General features: G+C 46.9%; 1 protein-coding gene and 1 pseudogene across 3 annotated transcripts in view; both read left to right on the top strand.

Moving 5' to 3' along the window:
• The window catches only part of CERS5 (ceramide synthase 5), a 31,368-nt gene that overhangs the window by 2,820 nt on the left and 5,744 nt on the right, over nt 1-22,804 (top strand). For 2 of the 3 annotated variants that reach the window (XM_004598971.4, XM_058673096.1), the window contains exons 2-6: nt 15,660-15,765; nt 16,282-16,412; nt 17,071-17,128; nt 20,010-20,060; nt 21,012-21,104. In XM_004598971.4, coding sequence (XP_004599028.2) covers nt 15,660-15,765; nt 16,282-16,412; nt 17,071-17,128; nt 20,010-20,060; nt 21,012-21,104 — 439 coding nt within the window. Of the gene's footprint in view, nt 1-15,659; nt 15,766-16,281; nt 16,417-17,070; nt 17,129-20,009; nt 20,061-21,011; nt 21,105-22,804 lie in introns of those variants that run through there. The other variant, XM_058673097.1, reaches the window with a different exon arrangement.
• Nucleotides 17,796-17,970, top strand: LOC118757635 (U1 spliceosomal RNA; annotated as a pseudogene).

A 22,804-nucleotide genomic window follows, 5' to 3' on the forward strand; every position in this document is an offset into this window, starting at 1 on the left:
AAGATTTATTTTTATTGCAAAGGCAGAAATACAGAGAGGAGGAGAGACAGAGAGGAAGATCTTCCGTCCGATGATTCACTCCCCAAGTGACCACAATGGCTGGTGCTGCGCTGATCCGAAGCTGGGAACCTGGAACCTCTTCCAGGTCTCCCACACAGGTGCAGGGTCCCAAGTCCTTGGGCCATCCTTGACTGCTTTCCCAGGCCACAAGCAGGGAGCTGGATGGGAAGTGGAGCTGCCGGGGTTAGAACCAGCGCCCATATGGGATCCCGGGGCGTTCAAGGCGAGGACTTTAGCCGCTAGGCCATGCCGCCGGGCCCTATTCTTCATTATTTAATAGGATGCATTTGACTTGAACTTGAATTTGGGGAGGGGTTCAAATTACTATATATATTTTAAAGATTGGTTAATTTGCTTGAAGACTGAGTTACAGAGAGGTGGGGAGAGACAGACCTTTTATCTGCTGGTTCACTCCCCAGATTGCCACAATATCTAGAGCTCTGCCAGTCTGAAGCTAGGAGCCAGGAGCTTCTTGTACATTTCGCACAGGAGTTGCAGGGGTCCAAATGCCTGGACCACCCTCCACTGCTTTCCCAGGGACGTTAGCAGAGAGTAGCCAGGACCAAAACTGGCCCCCAGGTGGGGTGTCAGTGCTGACCACCGCACCGATGCTTGTACGTTTAATGAGGTTCTCCACTTTTTTTTTTTTTTAAGATTTACTTATTTTTCTTGGAAATGCAGATTTGCAGGGAGAAGGAGGTACAGAAAGAAAGATCTTCCATCACTGGTTCACTCCCCAAGTGGCCTTGAGGCCGGACCAAATGCTTCTTCTGAGTCTCCCACGGGGATGCAGGGTCCCAAGGCCTTGGGCTGTCCTCAACTGCTTTCCCAGGCCACAAGCAGGGAGCTGGATGGGAAGCAGGGCTGCTGGGATTAGAACCACTGCCCATATGGGATTCCAGTGGGTGCAAGGCAAGGACGTTAGCCTCTAGGCTACCACACCAGGCCCTCACTCCTTCTTTGTTAATGGTTTCTATTGTGTTTTCAGTTATCTCCCAGAGAGTAAATACTCCATATAGAGTTTGCAATTATTTCTTGCTTCTGTCTCCCTTCTCATTAACAACCATTTGACTTTCTACATGTTTTAAAGAACTTCAGCTACATCTGACTATACATAGACAGTTTGTATCTAGCTCTAGTTTTATTTGGGAGCTCCAGAGGTCAGTCATTCCGAACAAAGAACACAGGCACTCCCTTGTGGGCTGCTGTTGACAGGTTGCCCTGAGCGTGCTGCACCTGGCGCAAGGCCTCCTCAGCCGTAGCATATGGCCAGCAAGCGCTTAGTGAATGAGCCGGGTTCAGCCATCTGAGGCCCGGGGAGTCACCTGGAATCTAAATCGTGGACCTGAAACAGGCATTCGGCTTAATGAAGAGGTGAAATTAGAAGTCTTTGTTTCTGTTGTTAAACTTCACTTGCAAGTGCTACATTTGCAAGTTGAACACTTGCACATCCTTCTCTTCAGATACATTCTCACACCACCCCCCCCCCATGCACTCTGTCACAGGAGAGATAAGAAACCCTTCCATTTGTTCCCTTTAATATTATGTTGCTGATGGAAATATGAGGGGAAGAACAGTCTGGTCTGAGTCTATTGGGTCTGCTCAACTGAATCTCAAAGGTGATATGTTTAAAGCTTAATATCTAGTTCCTTGAATTTGTTTTCTGGAACCGACAAGGAGTTTGCTAATCAGGATGCCATCAGACCTGTGTGGGCTCATTTATTTGGAATAAGGTATTGCAATGGGAGCTTTTTACTGCCAGATAAAATCATTTGGGGACTGATAGAGGGCTGAGCACTGTGTTGTGCTCTTACTACCTGAGGTGACCTTGCTGGGATGCGTGAAAGAACCATCGACACTCGGTTTCCCTCGGAACTGGATATACTCACTGCCTGTCGTGTAACTGACAGCAGGCATGGTGACTCACTTGGTTGTGTGTGTTCCTTAATGACTCTTTTCATCTTGAACTTCTAAGCCTCACAACCTCAGCTGCAAATTGCCTTTTTTTTTTCTTGTCCTCCCCACTTCCGCTTTCTCAGTGGGGGAAGGGCTTTTTCTCTCTTCCTGACAGACCCGCTACCCTCCTCCCAGATTTGTTGTATCACAGCATTGTGGTCCAGTAAATACAGAGTCCTCCAAGCAGAGGAGAAAGGCTTTAGGAAAAGTGGCCATGGCTGCTGGCTAGGTTGTAAGGAGACACCCCATTCCACCGCATCCCTAAAGGTGTTCTGTTGGCATTATTGCATTGTCATTGCAGAATTATATCAGGTTTGCAGGTCCAGCAAAGCAACATTCAACAAGACGGCCACGTGGTCCTGCCCTTATGGAAGGCTGCAGCCCTTCCTGAGTTCCAGCTGGCCAGAAGCTTGCTGTGTCCCTCCTCTCTGGGAAAGCTTTGCCAGCCCTTCCTGCACAGTGGGTGTTGATCTCCTCAGACAACTCTGGAATATTGTCATGCTTGGGTTAGGTTCCTGCCTGATCCCTGGAGACAGTGTATTTGTTGCTGCAGAGAAGCCTGTCAGATGCGGTTCCTGATTTAGAAGACCCAGGTCTCCCGATTAGTAAAAAAGACATTCAAGGGGAGGCAGCAGGAAATCTGTACCTGACTTACAGAATGGGAAAATGGAGATCCACCTATTTTGTCTTCCTCTGTGAGGTATTTTAAGCAAATAAAAGCTGAGTTTTGGTCTGTATGTTCACTCTTATTTTATCTTTAGGGAAGAAAATGGAGGAGTTAACTGCAAAGGGGGTTAAAGGTAAAGACAACTTTAAAAAAAAAATCTTAAAAACAGTTGGACCCAGGTCCGCGCAGTAGCCTAGCGGCTAAAGTCCTTGCCATAAAAGCCCCGGGATCCCATATGGGCGCCGGTTCTAATCCCGGCAGCTCCACTTCCCTTCCAGTTCCCTGCTTGTGGCCTGGGAAAGCAGTCGAGGATGGCCCAAAGCCTTGGGACCCTGTACCCATGTGGGAGAGCCAGAAGAAGCTCCTGGCTCCTGGCTTCAGATCAGCTCAGCTTTGGTTGTTGTAGCCACTTGAGGTTAGTGAACCAATAGATGGAGGATCTTTTTCTCTGTGTGTCTCACCTTCTCTCTGTAAATTTGCCTTTGCAATAAAAATAAATCTTAAAAAAAAGTTGGGCCGGGTCTGGTAGTCTACTGGCTAAAGTCCTCACCTTGCACATTGTGAGATCCCATGGGGGGCTGGTTAGTGTCCCAGCTGATCCACTTCCCATCCAGCTCCCTGCTTGTGGCCGTGGAAAGCAGTTGAGGACGGCCCAAAGCCTTGGGACCCTGTACCCGCGTGGGAGACCTGGAGGGAGCTCCTGGCTGCTGAATTCGGATCAACTCGGCTCCGGCCATTGTGACTACTTGGGGAGTGGAGCAATAGATGGAAAATCTTTGTCTCTCATTCTCTCTGTACATCTGACTTTCCAATAAAATAAATCAATAAAAGATTTCTAAAACTTTTAACAGTTTTCTTAGCTATGAAGAATAAATTCCCTCTAAATTAATCTGGAAATGTGCTGAGTACAATGGCCATAACTGCGTGTGGCATGAGGATTTCAGATGTGACAAGTCAGAATTAGGACCTGTTACTAGTATAAAACATTCGATTTCAAAGACTTAGCACAGAAGAAAGCACACAGCATGGTTTCAGTTTTTATGTTAATTATGCATTGACTTGATAGTATATTGTATAATATTGTATACTATAGTATATGTAGTATATTGAATATGTGAGACCTAACAATATAGTATCAGGATAGTTTTTACTCTTTAAAATAGATTTATTTGTTTAAAAGGCAGAGAGAGATCTTCCACCTGCTGGTTCACTCCCCAAATGCCCAACATTGCTGATGTCATGAGTCAGGAGCCACCTTCGGACCTCCCACGTGAGGGGCAGGAGCCCAGGTGTGCCCTCGTCCGCTGCCCCCCGGGCTGCACTGAGGGAAGCTGGATCAGAAGGCACGTCCACAGGGCTTGGCCTGCACCCTGCAAGGGAATCCCCGTGTCTCCACTGCAGCTGAGCCGTGGCACCCCCCTCACCCCCCCCCTCCAGTCCCCTCGCTGTGGCACTGACAACCAAGTATTTCTTGGACTGTGAAGGGTAGTAAAAATCTCATGGGAAAGAGCGTCCCACTGCCCTTTTTCCTTCAGCTCACTTATTGACTGTGTGGGTGTTTCTACTTAAAGAAAATGCAAAAGCAAAGTTGTGCAATCGTTCATTTACAAAGGTAAATGAAGAGTGGGCGTTTGGCATGATAGTGAAGACATCACTTGGGCCAGCTGTCCTGCCTCCAGCTTCCAGTGAGTACAGGTGGTGGAGCAAGTAGTCGGGCTCTGCCTCCCTGCTGGACGGGGTCCCAGGAGCATCCGGCTCCTGCCTGGCAAAGCCCAACTGGTGCCACTATTTGGGGAGTGAATCGACAGTTGAAAAATCTGTGAATGTCTGCACTTTTTTCATTGTATCTGCCTTTCAAATAAATAAAATTAATAATTATTTTTAAGATTTATTTTTATTGGAAAGTCAGATGTCAGATACAGAGAAAAGGAGAGAGAGAGGAGGATCTTCTGTCCATTGATTCACTCCCCAAGCAGCCGCAATGGCCAGAGCTGAGCCAATCCAAAGCCAGGAACCCAGAGCCCCTTCTGGGTCTCCCATGCAGGTAGAGTCCCAAGGCTTTGGGCCGTCCTCTGCTGCTTTCCCAGGCCACAAGCAGGGAGCTGGATGGGAAGTGGAGCCTCAAGGATTAGAACCGATGACCATATGGGATCCCAAGTCATGCAAGGTGAGGACTTTAGGCACTAGGCTGCACTTAAAGGAATGAGTGGGTTTACTCTTGCACTTTGGTTTAAACTCCTATTAGTATTCTCAGTACAACTGTTCTAGCACATTCGAATGATCAGATACACCAAAAATAATATTCGCATATATTACCCAAGAAAAGCATCTCGTAACGCTAAATTCTTTTGCTTCTCTTTAGATAAATATCAATTCTTGTTTCCAGCTTGATCATCTTTCCTGGGCAGTTTCCATGTTCTCTTTACTCCTTGGAAAGCAAGGAATTGGGTGAAATGAATGATGCTGGAAGCATTGTCAGGTCACAGCTGAGATTTGGAAAAAGCAATTTTAGGACCCGATGTTGATAGTGTAGTGGCTTGAACGCGCCGGGATCCCATATTGGCACTGGTTTGTATCCTGGTGGCTCCAATTCCCATCCAGCTCCCTGCTTGTGGCCTGGGAAAGCAGTCGAGGACGGCCCAAAGCTTTGGAACCCTGCACCCATGTGGGAGATTCAGAAGAGCTCCTGGCTCCTGGCTTCGGATCGGCTCAGCTCCAGCAATTACAGCCACTTAGGGAGTGAATCATCGGCAGATCTTCCTCTGTTTCTCTCCTCTTCTCTGTATATCTTACTTTCCAATTAAAATAAATAAATTTTTTTAACAACAATTTCAGAGACCTTGCACCAATCAGTTGTATAGACCTTGAATGAAGATGACTATCAGATTGGGCTGTTTTTGTATTCTTGTCTCCCCCAGACCATATCTAAGGCAGTGTGTATCAGTGGGTCAGTGTGTGCAGAATAGATGATGAATATCTGCTTCAGACATTGGCTCCTGCATTTGTATGCTCTGCTGCAGGGGGTTCTCAGAATATGTGATCTCAGGACTCTCTTATGAATATTGACTGAGAAAGTTTAAAAGTATATATTTGTTAAGTCACTTAAAAATAAAGGGGGAAGGGCCTGGCCTGATAGCCTAGTGGCTAACAGTCCTTGCCGTGCATGGCTGGTTCGTATCCCAGCTACCCCACTTCCCTTCCAGTTCCCTGCCTGTAGCCTGGGAAAGCAGTAGAGAATGGCCGAAGGTCCTGGGACCCTTAACCCATGTGGGAGACCTGGAAGAACACCAACAGATTGGCTCAACACCAACCGTTGCAGCTACTTGGGGAGTAAACCAGTGGATGGAAGAGCTTTCTCTCTGTTCTTCACTCTGTAAATATTATTTTTCAATAAAAATAAATAAATCTTTAAAAGAAAAACTTCTAAAAATAAGTAATTTTTATTTTTATTTTTTTTTTAAAGATTTATTCATTTTATTACAGCCAGATATACAGAGAGGAGCAGAGACAGAGAGGAAGATCTTCCGTCCGATGATTCACTCCCCAAGTGAGCCACAATGGGCCGGTGCTGCGCTGATCCGATGCTGGGAACCAGGAACCTCTTCCAGGTCTCCCACGCGGGTGCAGGGTCCCAATGCATTGGGCCATCCTCAACTGCTTTCCCAGGCCACAAGCAGGGAGCTGGATGGGAAGTGGGGCTGCCGGAATTAGAACCGGCACCCATATGGGATCCCGGGGCTTTCAAGGCAAGGACTTTAGCTGTTAGGCCAAGCCGCCGGGCCCAAAATAAGTAAATTTTTAAAAAGATAATGGGGCACCAGTGTTGTAGCATAATGGATTAAGCTGCCGCCGGGAATGCCAGCATCCCATAAAAGTGCCAGTTCAAGACCCAGCTGTTCCACTTCTGATCCAGCTTCCTGCTAATGCACCTAGGAGAGCAAAAAAAACCCAACATTTGGGACCCTGAATCCACAAGAGAGACCCAGAAGAAACTCCAGAGTGTTGGCTTCCTAATGGTCTGACTGTTGTATCCAGTTGGGACTAAACCAATCCGTGGGGCCCGGCGGCATGGCCTAACGGCTAAAGTCCTCACCTTGAACGCCCCGGGATCCCATATGGGCGCCGGTTCTAATCCCGGCAGCTCCACTTCCCATCCAGCTCCCTGCTTGTGGCCTGGGAAAGCAATCGAGGATGGCCCAAAGCTTTGGGACCCTGCACCCACGTGGGAGACCTGGAAGAGGTTTCTGGTTCCCGGCATCGGATTGGCGCGCACCGGCCGTTGTGGCTCACTTGGGGAGTGAAACATCGGATGGAAGATCTTCCTCTCTGTCTCTCCTCTCTGTATATCCTGCTTTCCAATAATAATAAAAATCCTTAAAAAAAAAAAACCAATCCATGGAAGATCTCCCTCGATAGCTTTCTCTCTCCATATATATAATATGACATTTTCCATGCTTTTATTGTTTCCTGGCCTAATAGAAGGCACTTAGGTTCTCATATCTGTTTCTGCCTTTAGTCTGTTGTGTTATGTTGTTTGGTTGAATATAATGAAGAAAATTTGACCTACAAAACAACCTTCTTTTTTTAGAATGATTTATTTTTATTGAGAAGGCAGAGTTAGAGAAGGAGAGATAGAAAAAAAGATTCTCCCCCCATGCTCTGAGGGCCACTGCTACTGTACAACAGAATTGCCAAGTAGCTTGTGTCTAGCTGATGCATTTTAACAATGTATACACTTGGAATCTTTTTTCATTAAATACTTTGAAAGGGAGAGAGGCAGATAGCTTCCATCTGCTGGTTCCTGTCCCTGATGGCTGCAGTGGCAGAGCTAGGCCAGGCTCATGCCAGGAGCTGAACTGCCAAACCTGGAAGGAAGGAAAGATGGGGGCTTTGCTTTTGTCTTAGGATTTCTTTTTCTTTCTTTCTTTCTTTCTTTTTTAATTTGAAAGGCAAATTTATAGAGGGAAGGAGAAACAGAGAGGCCTTTCATCTGCTGATTCATAGCCCAAATGACTACAGTGTTTGGAGCTGAGCCCATCTGAAACCAGGAGCCAGGAGCTTCTTTCTGTGTCTTCTGTGTAGTTGCCAGAGCCCAAGAACGTGGGCCATCCTCCACCGCTTTCCCAGGTCATAAATAGGGAGTCAGATGGGAAGTAGAGCAGCCAGGACCAGATCAGGTGCCCATATGGCATTCTGGGACTGCCAGCAGAGGATCAGCTTGCTTGGCCACCAGACTTGAGTCCTCTTTTGCTGCTTTTCCAGAAATCTGGATTGGCAGTGAGGCAACCAGAACTCAAACCAGCACCCAGATGGGATGTGGGCACCACATGCAGAGGCTTAGTCTACTGTGCTGTTGTGCTGGCCCTTCTGTTTCTGCTTTGTTTCAAATACAAAGGTCTTTGTGCTTTTGTTTTTTTAAAGATTGATTTGAAAGAATTGGAGAGAGAAGAGAGGGAGCTTTTACATCGGCTGATCGCGCCCTAGATGGCTACAGCAGCTGGCACTGGGCCAGGCCAAAGCCAGGAACCAGGAGCCTCGTCCAGATCTCCCACACAGGATGGCCATCCTCTGCTGCTTTCCCCAGGCCATTGGCTGGATCAGAAGTGGAGCAGCTGAGACAGGAACCAGTGCCCTTGTGGGATGCCAGCGGTACAGCCCATGGGTTAAGCCACTGTCTACAGCACAGGCATCTCATGTCAGCGCCAGTTCCATTTCCAGACAAGTTCATTGCTAATGTTCCTAGAAAAGCAACGAAAGGCCCAAGTACTTAGACTCCTGCAACCACATGGGAGACCAGGATACTGTTTCAGGTTCCTGCCTTCTGCCTGGCCCAGCCCCGGTTATTATAATCACCCGGGGAGTGCATATTCCCAAAAATGTAAAAGGGAGCTGGCGCAGTGCCTCAACAGGCTAATCCTCTGCCTCCAAGCAGCAGCGTCCATATGGGCACAGGTTCTAGTCCCTGCTATGACATTTCTGATTCAGCTCCCTGCTTTTGGTCTGGGAAAGCAGTGGAGCATTGGCCAAAGCTTTGGGACCCCATACCCATATGGAAGATCCAGAAGAAGCTCCTGGCTCCTGGCTTTGGATCTGCCCAGCTTTGGCCGTTGCAGCTACTTGGCGATGAACCGATGCATGGAAGACCTTTCTCTCTCTCCTTCTCTCTGTAAATCTGAGCTGCTTTTAAAATATAAATAAATGCACTGACAGGCCCAGTTCAATGGCTCAGTTGGCTAATCCTCCCCCTTCAAGTCCAGGATCCCATATGGGCAGTGGTTTGTATCCTGGCTGCTCCGCTTCCCATCCAGCTCCCTGCTTGGGGCCTGGGAAAGCAGTCAAGGATGGCCCAGTCTGAGGGTCCTGCAGCTCCGTAAGATCCTGAAGAAGCTCCTGGCTTCAGATTGGCTCAGCTGTGGCTGTTGCAGCCACCTGGGCAATGAACCAACCGATAGAAGATTTTCTGTCTCTCCTTCTCTCTTTCCAATAAAAGGAAATCTTTCAAGAATCTTAAAAAAACAATGCACTAACATGTGTATGTATTTATACTGAATGTACAAAATAATGTAGGGAATCACCAATATATAAAAAGTGTTGGTGTGATTTAATAATTCTTAAACTTTTGTTCTTGGAATTATGTTTTTTTTCCCCTTAAATTACATTTTACATTTCTTAAACCTCTTTGCCATCTGGAAGCTGAATTTTCATTTCGGATTCTACATTTGATCTATTTTGATGTGTGGTATAATCTATGGAAATTTCACAAAAAAAGAAAAAACATTGTTCTTAAGAAGTTGCAGAATTATGAAGATTATTGAAATAGTTTTGACCTTGCAGACCCCTTAACACTCCAGAACTCCAGAGGTCTCTAGCGCACCTTCAGCTAATATGATCCAATCTGCCGGAAGGATAAATGCCAGCTTCTTTGGAGTTTGGCCAACCCAGATGCCTCTTCGATAGGTTTTACCAAATGCTAGTCCTTTGAATGCTGCTTTCCAAAGCTGTGGTTTCTTGGGGTGGGTATGCAGCTCAGCAGTAAGAGGCCGGCCTCCCCCATCAGGCCCTGAGTTCAGTTCCTGCTCGACTCTGCTGCAGCTTCCGACCAGTGCAGATTCTGGGAGGCAGCAAGGATGGGTCATGTTGGGGTCCTGCTGCCCACAGGAGAGACTCATCCTAAATTTCTAGTTCCCAGTTTTGACTTGGCACTGTCCCAGTTCTAATGAGCATTCCTCAAGTGACCTCAATAGCTGGTGCTGCGCCAATCCAAAGCCAGGAGCAAGGAGCTTCTTCCGGGTCTCCCATACAGGTGCAGGGTCCCAAGGCTTTGGGCATCCCGGCTGCTCCACTTCCCGTCCAGCTCCCTACTGTGTCGTGGGAAAGCAGCAGAGATTGGCCTACAGTCTTGGGCCCCTGAATCCATGTGGGAGATCTGGAAGAAGTCCTGGCTTCTGGTTTTGGAAAGGCTCAGCTACAACTGTTGCGGGCACTTGGGGAGTAAACCAGTGGATGGAAGATATTTGTCTCTCTCTCCTTCTCTATAAATCTGCCTTTCCAATAAAAATAAATAATTGTTTTTAGATTTATTGATTTTTATTGCAAAGTCAGACAAATAGAGAAAGGAGGAGAGACAGGAAGGTTTCCGTCCGATGATTCACTCCCCAAGTGACCGCAATGACTGGAGCTGTGCCAATCCAAAGCCATGAGCCAGGAGCTCTTCCAGGTCTCCCACACAGGTGCAGGGTCCCAAGGCTTTGGGCCTTCCTCGACTGCTTTCCCAGGCCACAGGCAGGGAGCTGGATGGAAGCAGGGCCACCAGGATTAGACCCGACACCCTTATGGGATCCCAGCACATTCAAGGTAAGGACTTTAGCCACTAGGCCACTACACTGGGCTCTTAAACTTTTTTTTTTTTTTTTTAATATTGTTAGGGTTCGAACAGGTACTGCTGACTGGATGCAGTAGCTTTATGTTTTTCACTGAACTCTGTAAATTAGGGCAGGATGTGAACTAATGACAACTGTAGGAATATCCAGATGATCGCAATTTTTATTTTGGCATCACCCGGTGGGGTACAGACCTGTCCCTGTGGCATGAAGGAGGATTTCTACCAGTAGTCCCAGGAAGTACCCATGCAGAAATACCCAGTGCTGTGAAAATGATAACTGCTTTTCGGTGAAAGTGAAGCGTGACATGTCATTACACCGAGTTGCAGGTGTACAGGTGTTGGCGTCTGCCAGCCAGAGGCGCCCTGAGCTCCTGGGGTTGGGAAGAGGCCTGGCTCACAGGGAAGGAAGCAGAACCACAGAGGCTGTTCTCTGGTTTTGGATCTTGATGCAGTTAGGAGGGTGGGGAGAGATGGAGAGATGATGAAGTGCTTTGATCTCTGAGATGACGTTGGTCAGTAGACTCGGTCTCCTGAATGCTGAGTAATCCTGGATCCCAACTGAGCCACGAAAGCAGGAGTGGGCATCAGTGTTCGGGTCGGTGGTCAGTTGCTGAGCAGCTACCACGCACAGAGCCTCAGTGAATACAAAAGCCGCTTGTCATCCGTGAGACGTGCAGGTTCAACGAAAACCAAGGATGTCACGTACAGTATCATACCAGCCATGTCAACTGAGATATCTGATAGCATTGACCTTTGGGTGGGAATTTGTTTTTACCTCCTTGTAAAAGAGAACTGAGTTACTGATGTGACAAACTTTGTACTCACAATAAATGTTTCCTTACAGCTCAGTATCTTCACTGATAAGAGTAAAAAAAATTCACAAAGATAAGTTTCTTATTCTCAGTTCTTTCTTTAGAGATAACAAATCTAAATTCAAGTGCAGACCAAGAAATAGGTCAAGATAGGTCATCCTGTACCTCACAGTCATATTTTCTTCGTGGGACTGTCTAAGCTACTAAAAGGCCTAAAACTGGTTGGTATTTTTGTTAAAGAACCAGGTCCTCAAAGTTTCTTAAGGTTGTGTCTGTTTGCTTGAAAGGCAGCATTGGCAGCAATACAGAACTGTTGAACTATCAAAAAACCACTTTAGCAGTGCCCTCGGAGCATGCCCCACGTCGGGGACCCCGAGATGGGGTGGAAGGTTAGGTGTGGCTTCTCCCTTTATCTCCCTGCCTTGCCCCAGACACAGAAAAAAAATGTGGAAGCAAGGGTCTTACCCACTTTCCTGTAGCCATTGACCCTTTGTGCCCTGATCAACCATGTAAAGATTATCAATAAAATAATATATTTTGTTTAAAAAGCAGCACAAGAGAGAAATCTTCCATCCACCGATTCATTTCCCAAATGCCTGCAACAGCCAGGGCTAAGCCAGGCCATCCTGGTAGCTTGTCAGACTAATCCTCCACCTGCAACACAGGCATCCCATGTGGACGCTGGTTCACGTCCTGGCTGCTCCACTTTGGATCCGGCTCCCTGCCTTGGCCTGGGAAGGCAATGGAGGATGGCTCAAGTCCACAGGGAGAAAGTTCTGGGGGAGTGAACTGTACCTGGAGTGTAGCACTCTTCAGGGCAATAGTAACTCAGACTTCACGTGACTCACCCTCCTCATGCTTCATGCCCCAGAGGGACGACAGGCTGTGTCCAAGAAGTTTACCCGAAATGCAGCTTTCCCTCCTTGCCAAGGGATGGATTGTGGTAGCTACCTGATCAGTTCCTCATTTTTTAAAGATACAAAAGTTATAAGTTAGAGTTGATAACAGAATTTTCCTATTTTAAAAATCTTGGCGGGCCCGGCGGCATGGCCTAGCGGCTCAAGTCCTTGCCTTGAAAGCCCCGGGATCTCATGTGGGTGCCGGTTCTAATCCCAGCAGCTCCACTTCCCATCCAGCTCCCTGCTTGTGGCCTGGGAAAGCAGTTGAGGACGGCCCAATGCATTGGGACACTGCACCCGCGTGGGAGACCCGGAAGAGGTTCCAGGTTCCTGGCTTCGGATCGGCGCGCACCGGCCCGTTGCAGCTCACTTGGGGAGTGAATCATCGGACGGAAGATCTTCCTCTCTGTCTCTCCTCCTCTGTGTATATCTGGCTGTAATAAAATGAATAAATCTTTAAAAAAAAATCTTGGGGACAGACGCAGTGGCTCAACAGACTAATCCTCCACCACGGGTGCTGGCATCTAAGAGCGCTGGTTTGAGTCCCAGCTGCTCCACTTCCTATCCAGCTCTTTAATTGTGCCCTGGGAAGGCAACAGAGGATGGCCCAAGTGCCTGGGACCCTGCATCCCAGGGACCCTGTGTCCCAGGGAGACTCAGAAGAAGTTCTAGGCTCCTGGCTTCGAATCAGCTCAGCTCTAGCCATTTCAGGCATTTGGGGAATGAACCAGCAGGTGGAAGATCTTTATCTGCGTCTGTCTCTCCTCTCTGCATTTGCTTTTCCAATCAAAATAAAGAGTTTTTTTAAAAATAATTTTGTGTAACTCCTTCTAGATAATGAAACGAAGACCCAAGAGATTAAGTGACTTAACCAAGTTTTATGACTTATTGATTAGTGATAGATCTAGGAATAGAACTGAGTGTAAATAGGTCACTTCCTCCTGCCCTTGCTGACTTTTTGGTTTATCCTTTCAGAACTTAAGTTCTAAATATTCCCCTACTATTTTCTTCAGTTAGGCAGAAAGGTTCTGTGAGTTAGGAAGAAGTCGGCCTCAATGCTGCTTTCTCCTCCTGTTAAGATCTCTAGTCCTTTGGTATAATTGATATAAGGAGAACTTCCACTTATTAGCCACCACTCTATTTTCGGGATTTATATTATATTATATTATATTATATTATATTATATTATATTATATTATATTATATTATATTATATGTATGTATTGCCATCACGTACAAGGCAAGGACTTTAGCTGCTGGGCTACTGCATTGGACCCAATAAATCTTTTTTTTAATTGTTTTAAAATTGCAAGTCTGGAATATGGCTCAAATTTCAGTTTGTTTTATTTTCCTCTGAGATGAGAGTGAATATTGAGCCATTCCAGGTCTGTCGACGGGAAGCAGAGCCCAGGTACCGAGAGCAGATCCTGCCACAGCAGCAGCAGGCTGGGCAGGTGGGCCAGTGTCCCGAGCTTCTGCTGTGTGCTTCGTTTGCAGATTGATTTATTTTGAAAGCATCACAGAAAAGAGAGGGAGCGTGAGCTATTCCGTCCACTGGTTCACTCCCCTGCTGGCTGCAGAGTCAGGACTGGGCCATGCCAAAGCTGGGAGCCAGGGGCTTCTCCCAGGTCTCCCAGATGTGTCACAGGGGCCCAGATATTGGGGTCGGATATTTGATCTGCTTTTCCCCGACCATTAGTAGGGAGCTGGATTGGAAGTGCATCAGCCAGGACACAAATTGGCCCCCGTAAGGGATTCTAGTATTATAGGCACCAGCCCCAATGTTCTATGTTTTTCTGTTTATTTAAGATTTATTTCTTTTTAGTAGAAAGGCAGAGTTACCAAGAGAAAGATCTTCCATCACTGGTTCTCTCCCCAAATGGCTATAACAGCCGGAACTGAGCCAGTCCCCAGCCAGGAGCCAGGAGCTTTGTCCAGCTCACAGGAGGGTGCAGCATCCCAAGGCTTTGGGCCGTCCTTGACTGCTTTCCTAGGCCACAAGCAGAGAGCTGGATGGGAAGTGGAGCAACTAGGCCATGAACTGATTCCCACATGGAGTGCTAGTGCTTGGAGGCAGAGAATTACACTTAACTGACATGCGGCCCCCAAGATCGTTGCTGAAGGTTTTTTTGTTTGTTTTTTGACAAGTCTGTGTTACCGATCATAATTAAGTTCAATTCATAATTCTCTAGCTCCAATCCAGCTCCCTGCTAATGGTGGGAAAAGCAGCAGATATGGCCCCACTACTTGCGCCCTTGCTACTCATATGAAAGGCTGAAAAGAAACTCCTGCCTTGGGGCCCGGCGCAATAGCCTAGTAGCTAAATTCCTCACTTTGCACACACCGGGATCCCATACGGGCGCTGGTTCTAATCCCGGCAGCCCTGCTTCCCTTCCAGCTCCCTGCTTGTGGCCTGGGAAAGCAGTTGAGGACGGCCCAAAGATTTGGGACCCTGCACCCGCATGGGAAACCCAGAAGAGCTCCTGGCTCCTGGCTTCAGCTCAGTTCAGCTCAGCTCAGCTCCAGCCATTGCAGTCACTTGGGGAGTGAATCAGCGGACGGAAGATATTCCTTTCTGTCTCTCCCTGTATATCTGCCTTTACAATAAAAATAGATAAATATTACAAAACAGAAAGAAAAATTCCTGCCCCCTGGCTTTAGCCCGCTGCAGCCCCAGCTGTTCCAGCTCCTTGGACATTGAACCAGCAGATGGAAGATATCTCTCTATAACTCTGCCTTCCAAATAAATAACTCAGTCTTTAAAAAGAGCTTCCAGAAAGTGCCAATAATGCTGTTGGTGTGGACCATATGATGAGCAGCAAGGATATTGATATTATCTTCAAGTTCTGGATGAAAAAACTGGCACAGCCTGACTTGACAAAATGATACAAGCAGTAAATGGTAGGATGGTAATTTGATCTCGTTTTCTTTTCTACTTCAAAGCTCAACAAGTGAAAAGTCAGAAAAAAAGAGCTCTGTTTCAACTTTTTGTGTGTGTGTCATTTTTTGAGCAGCAGAAAAAGAGATCTCTCACCCGCTAGTCCACTCTTTCTATCTCTTCAGTGGGCTGAAGCGGGGAGCTGGGAAAGCATGCCAGGGTGTAGGAACTCGCTGCTGCCCCCCAGAGCTGTAGGCAGCCAGGAGCCAGAGCCCACCCAGTATGGAGCCAGGCAAGTCCAGAGTGAGGCGCGGTCGCCACTGCCTGCTCGGGGAGTTAAATGGCCACGTGCCAGGAGCTCCTGAGCCGGTCAGTGCCCCAGTGCGTTGATAGCGGCATCCAGGATGAGATCACAGAGTCGCAGCGTTCACCCTGTTGGCGCTCCTCAGGCTGGCCCTCCTGCTGCAGCACATGTCCAACTGCCCTTTGCTTTTCTCTGTTGCAGGTTCATTGCCAAACCCTGTGCACTCCATGTTGGCATTGAGGACGGAGGGCCTGCTCTGGTCCCATCCAATGCCATCCTTGAAAAGGTGTTTGTATCCATTACCAAGGTAAGTGGGCAGAGAAACAGGAGAATTCCAGGGGTGGAGGGCGTTGCTCCGCTGGGCAGGGAAAGGAGACAGAATGGGGTGGCCTTTAACGTGGGAGTAGTCCCCGCAGCCTGGAAGGCCCACCCTACACAGGCCCAGCAGTCATCTCCACCTCTTTCCCCAAATCACATCATAACTTATGTTTTTCTTTGTTCCAGCCTCTTTTGCTACTTAGTTGCATGTCAGAATGGGCGTGGTACGGGTGACCTTTAGAGTTTGGGTTTTAATGTCTTTGTTTTTTAATCTGCTTGGACTTGAGGGTGAAGACCCACACGGATGTGTGCGTGCGCAGTAAAGGCCCGTGACTTACAAGATAGGGCTTCTCGCTAACAGTGACTGTGGGATGAAACCTGGGATGGTACCCATCGGTTGAGCCAGTGTAGTTCTCACCCTGCTGCCAACTAGCGAGGCAGAGGGGTGGAGTGAGGAGGAGCCGGAGGAGAACTGAGTGGTCCACCTCTGGTCCTATATCCACAGTATCCTGATGAGCAAAGGCTGCAGGGCCTAGCCAAGCAACTGGACTGGGATGTCCGAAAAATCCAGTGCTGGTTTCGCCACCGGAGGAACCAGGACAAGCCGCCAACGCTCACCAAGTTCTGTGAAAGCATGTAGGTGTGCAGAGGGAGGTGGGGCCGGGAGGGGTGGGACACAGCCGGGGTGCTCTCTTTGGCTGTCCTTCCCACTAGGGTGCTAGGTGTGCAGGGGGAGGCGGGGCCGGGAGGGGTGGGACACAGCCGGGGTGCTCTCTCTGGCTGTCCTTCCCGCTAGGGTGCTAGGCTGTGGATGGGAAGGGCTGACTCAGATGTTACAGGGAAAAGAGAACAGAACTAGAAAGCTTGTCACCTTCAGTCCCGCACAGCCAGATGTGGCTCCATTTTTTTCTCCCATTACCCAAATGGATTCAAAGTGACTTCTGCAACTTTGCACATCTTGATGGGGACAATAGCAGCTTACTCTGGATGACATTTTTGTGGGAAACATCTCTTCCCAGCAAATGCTATACTTCATTCCACTGGGTTTCTTAGAAGTGAAATATTGTATTAGTCATTGCCATGCAGCCCGCTGTCGTCAGGTGTCTGATAGGGAGGAAAAGAATGGAAGCCAGTATGTCCTTGCGGAAGTCTGCTTGGCACAGGCCGGAGGTGACAGTGTCTGCCACTCTTGAGGGAAACTCAGCTGTCTCATGACTAGCTGTCTTCTCCTCACTTCCTCGAGGACTTTCTTCTGAATAGACACTCGTCTAACCTGTACTTTTTGCCCACCCAGGTGGCGATTCACTTTTTATTTATGTATATTCTGCTACGGAATTAGATTTCTCTGGTCGGTGAGTCTGAACTTCTCTTGTCTTCCGATTGGGTGCTAATCATGCATAGATCTCCAGATATGAGAGCAAAGTCCTTTACGTCTAGATTTTTCCCTAAGTGCTCTTCCTCTTGTGCCGGTACACTACTAGATTGTCTTCTGTCCAGGCCTGACTTCAGTAACCTCTTGACCCCGCCTGTCATGACCAATTAAATTGGAACAGTACTTAATGGTTCACAAACTACTTACCAGAAATCCTGAAATGGGATCAGTTTCACCCGCCAGTGGATGAAACATGTAATTCTCTCTTTTCACTTGTTCAGAGTCCAAGAATTGCAGGCCTTTGTGATTCCCGATTGGTTATCTGCCCCTGTACTATATGATTTCTCTCTAAATGATGTGATCATACTTCAAAGTAAAGGGAATCAGACACCAGGCAGAACTGGGGTTTTAATACCACTCCCTCCGTATGTGGCAGAGTCCAAAAGAAAATCCTCATCAAGGATGTGAAAGGTACAGAACAACATGACCGACCAGTCTGACCTTACTAACGTTCTGGCCAGTCCTTGGGACACTATACCAAGAGCTATGAATACATCTATTTTTGAAGCATACACAGACATCCAAAATAGACCATGTTCTGGACCATAAGCTGCAGAGCATTGATGCCTTACAAAATACATTCTCTCATACTTACCTGGCTGGGAGATGCCATGACCACGAAGGTGGTTTTCCCCGGGGCGAGGCTTATCCACTGCACTCTGGGCGTGCTGACCCTGCGATCTCCCCAATATGGGAAACACGACTGCATAATGTGTGGTAGAGGGGGCTGCGTAACTTACTAATTATATGTGTATATTCTCTGACCATATTGAAATCATTTTAGAAATAAATAATCATAAGGTAATACAGAATGTATTTGCAAGTTAACTCTTAATTGTAAGGGAAATTAGAAAATATCTTTAATTATGTTGAAAATGTATTAAACCGTGTGTGATACTGCTAAAGCAAACTAAAAATTTTATATCATAAAAGAAGGATTTAAGTCAGTAATCTAGGTTTCTACTTTCTAACCTAGACAAAGAATAAAGTACACCCAAAGAAAGTTACAGGAAGAAAATGTAGAAATTCATGAGCTAGGCATTAGACAGTTGGTAAAATAAAGCCAAAAATCAGGTCTCTGAAGAGTTTGATTAAAATTGGTAATAGCCTATTGTTGCAGTCATTTGAAGAGTAAACTAATAAATGAAAGATCTTTCTAAGTCTGCCTTTCAACTAAATAAACAAAGGTTTTTTTAAAAAAAAAAATAGGACCCGGCACAGTCGCTTACAGGCTGAAGTCCTCACCTAGTATGCGCCAAGATCCCATATGGACATCAGTTCTGCACTTGATCTTAGCCAAAAGGCCAGGAAGCGATGGGTGTGGGTTCTAATCCCAGCAGCTCCACTTCCCATCCAGCTCCCTGCCTGTGTCCTGGGAAAGCAGTCGAGGACAGCCCAAAGCCTTGGGACCCTGTACCCACGTGGGAGACCCAGAAGAAGCTCCTGGCTCCTGGCTTTGGATCGGCTCAGTTCCAGTGTTGCGGCCGCTTGGGGAGTGAATCATTGGACGGAAGATCTTCCTCTCTGTGTATCTGACTTTGCAATAAAAAATCAATAATTTTTTTTTTAAGAAGTGGCAGGGCCCAGTTGCCTGGCCCATGCTCTCTGAGGCGTGATATCTGGGGCTGGATCAGAAGCAACGGCTTAACTTGCTGTGCCCCAACACCTGCCCCTGCTGTGCTCCTTTAAGATTGATTTGTTTCAAAGGCAGTGTAACACGGAAGAGGAAGAGACCAGAGAGGGATTTTTTCATTCCCTGGTTCAGCCAGGTCTGGCCCAGACCCAAGCCAGAAGCCTGGAACTCTTTGTACGCATATTGAGTGGCCAGTATCTGTTGCTTTCCCACGCACATTAGCAAGGAAGTGGATGGGAAGCAGAGTAGCCAGTTTGCAAACCAGCACTCCAGTATGGGATGCAGATATTGCAAACAATGGGTTAGCTTGCTGTACAGCAATGCCAGCCCTGTATTATTGAATGGTCTCACTGTCTTCCTGCTTCCCCAATTTTTATATCCCAGGTAGTAATAGTCTTCTATTTATAGTAACATTTCCTTGGGGCCAGCACTGTGGCAGAGTAAGCTAACCCTCACCTTTGGTATCGTCATCCCATATGGGCGCCAGTTTGGATCCAATGTAGCTCCCCACTTATGGCCTGGGAGGCCCTGCACCCTTATGAGGGACCCGGAAGAAGCTCTAGGCTTCTGGCTTCAGACCAACCCAGCTCAGGCCATGTGGCCATTTGTCTGTCCTTCTCTCTCTAACTGTCTTTCAAATCAAAATAAATTAATCTTTAAACACACACACTCACACTTGCAGAAGAAAAATCTAACCATTTTTTTGATCCTTTAGAGATTCCCAGATCTGTCAAGGCAATTCTTTCTTCTGTCTGTTGCTGCTAGCATGGAGAGAAGCATACAAGGCGTACAGGACACACAGGGTGTACAGGACATAGAGGGCATAAGGTTGTACAGGGCACACAGGGTGTACAGGACACACAGGGTGCACAGGACATAGAGGGTATAAGATTGTACAGGGCACACAGGGTGTACAGGGCACAGGGTGTACAGGACACACAGGTTGTACAGGGCACACAGGGTGTACAGGGCACACAGGGTGTACAGGGCATACAGGGTGTACAGGACACACAGGGTGTACAGGGCACACAGGGTGTACAGGACACACAGGGTATACAGGGCATAGAGGGCACACAGGACACACAGGGTGTACAGGACAAGCGGGAGGTCTTGAAGCAGGGCAACTGGGAATCCTGAGACTAACCTGCATTATCTGTTCTCTTTTTAGTCACCTTGGTTCTGGGACACCCGGCAGTGCTGGCATAGCTATCCATATCAGGTAAAATCTGAGCCATGAAGTTCATGGAAAATACATGTTAAAAAATCAATGCATGACCAGAGAGGGTATACCTAAGAAGCCGTTGAACTTGACTGGACAATAAGATGCTGGACTCTATGTTTGGTATACGCTTGCAATGGGGGAATCTCAACTGAACTTGAGCTGTGGTTATGCAACAAGGTGGAGGAATCCACCATGGTGGGAGGGTTTGGGGAGGGGTGGGGAGAACCCAAGTATCTATGTAACTGTGTCACATAATACAATCTAATTAATGAAGTTAAATAATAAATTTAAAAAAAAAAATAAATCTTGAAAAAAAGTAAAAAAAATCAATGCATGGATTTCAAAAGTTTTTGTATTGAAATGATTTTATTTCCCTGTATATGTGTACAGAGTGGGGTGGGTAGAATGCGTTGCCAACCAAGGACAGATGGCATTCCCCCAGGCATGTCCAGGGCACCATAGCAGTGAAATCCAGGGAGCTTTTTGTTGCAAGTTCCCCATTAGGGCTGGGAAGAAAAGTAGTTTTCCCTGCATGTAATGAGGTACTTTCTGGCAGCGTGTCCTGTTTATATATCAATGCCAATTTATCCTTCTCTTAAGTGCATCCTGGTTCTAACCTGTGCCAGACAAATGTGAAAGAACTATCAGAGCAGTGGGAAAGCAAGGCCTGAGTGTATTTAATTGCTTGAAAAGCACTAACTAGATCTATTGATGGATTGTGCTCTAATATGAAATAACCATATCTCATCTGCTAGAGAGGAATACTAAGAGGGTGTGTGTAGGAGCAAAGATATTTACAATGTTCACACTATCCAAAATCCCAGAGCTCTTGGGAAGTGCTGGGGCGGAGAGATGTCTGTGACTGGGAAGGTGCTGGTCCTGCAAGACGGAGGAAGTGGTGCCGATGGACAGTGCCTTCGACTGTAACTACTGTTTTCTCTCTTCCAGCCTCTTTCAAATGGACTTTACTACTATTATGTCATGGAATTGGCCTTCTATTGGTCTCTTATGTTCTCTCAATTTATAGACATTAAAAGAAAGGTAAGAACCGGAATCCCCTCAGCGCCTCAACTTTGAGCATCCTCCTCTATAGCAGCCATTGTGACAGGTGTCCTCGCCGATGAGCCCACCAGGAGGGAGAGGGGTGGGGGGTGTTAGGGTCGGACAGTGTTCCCAGGAAGGAAGCTCACTTAATGATCCAGTCTGTCTGTAACAGTCCAGGCTGGCCAGGATGAGGGCGTTAAGCGGCAGAGAGATACGCTGCTTCTGCTGCATGCTCCTCAGGGCTCTGCCGTATGTAGAGCTCAGAAAATGAGCCAAGACTTCGATATCAAGGCCTGATTCTACAAAAGTTGCATCTGGTGTTTGTGTGACACTGGGTGACAGACACACATGTCTTTTTCTCCTCCCTTTTCATTTATTTCACTTATTCAAAGAATGTCAACTGGAAGGGATGTTACAATTTGTTTCAGAAACAAAGTTCCAAAGAAGTGAATTGACTTGCCCGTACAATTAGTTATAATTAATTTTTAAAATGTAGTTACTTATTTGAAATACAAAGTTGCAGAGCTGAAGGAGGGAGGCAAACAGAGATCCATCCACTGTTGATCTACTGGCTCACTTCCTAAAAGGCTACACCAGCCAGGGACATGCCAGCCTGGAGCTCCCTTCTGGGTGGCAGGGGCCATCTCCGCTTTCCCAGACGTGTTAACAGCAATCTGGATCAGAAGTGGGCCCGCCAGAACTCAAACCAGCGCTCATATGAGATGCCATCCTCACAGGCAGTGGCTTAGCATTTACACTGCAAATGTTCGGCGCCTCAAAATGTTTTGAATTTTCTATAACTAGACATAAAGGGCAGAGTCTCTACTTTTTCCTTTTTTTAAATTTTTCATTTTTGAATTTTATGTGCAATTCTGTAGAGTCTGGAACTGCCCCTCCACTCCCACCCCCGGCTGAGTTTGCCCATGTCATGACACTGGCACAGCCCACACCTAAAGCAGTTGCAGACACTCTAAGTCTAACCTGTCACTAACTCCCGATTACCTTAGAGGAGGACTGTTAGTATTAAAGACATTTGATAACCAGTTCCGACACCGCTCATTATCCGAAGTCAGGGAACACACATCCTATTAAAATTTTGTTTTACTACGTGTCATATAAAAAAGTTTGAAATGTATGTATGAATTTTAAAACATAGACTGTATACTTGTAAGATCATCAGTAAAGATCTAGAGCATCATTAATACCATTATATATGCATGGAGAGCACAGGCTTCTCACCTACTTTCTCTCACCTTCTGCCTCTCACAGGGCTCAGAAGTATTCAACACTTATCTCGGGTAACTCGACTATCTATAGGTTTTTCTAGATCTGACCTTGGCATTTGAATCCAAAACGTAATTGGAGTCTTAAATCTGAAAGCAGAGGGCCCAGCGCAGTAGCCTAAGTACTAAAGTCCTCATCTTACACCAGGATCCCATATGGGCACCACTTTTCTTCTTTTTTTTTTTTTTTACAATCTTTACATACTTAATTAGGGCACAAAGGGTCAAAGGCTACAGGAAAGTGGGTGAGACCATTGTTTCCACATTGTTTTTTCTATATCCGGGGTAAAGGGGAAGATAAAAGGAGAAGCCCCACCCAGCCTCCCACCCATCCCAGATCCCCGATGTGGAGCATGCTCCGAGGGTCTTGTTCAAGTGGTTTTGATAGTTCAACAGTTATGAATTGCTGCCAAT

This window comes from Ochotona princeps, chromosome 15, assembly GCF_030435755.1.
Source record: "Ochotona princeps isolate mOchPri1 chromosome 15, mOchPri1.hap1, whole genome shotgun sequence".
NCBI lineage: Eukaryota > Metazoa > Chordata > Mammalia > Lagomorpha > Ochotonidae > Ochotona > Ochotona princeps.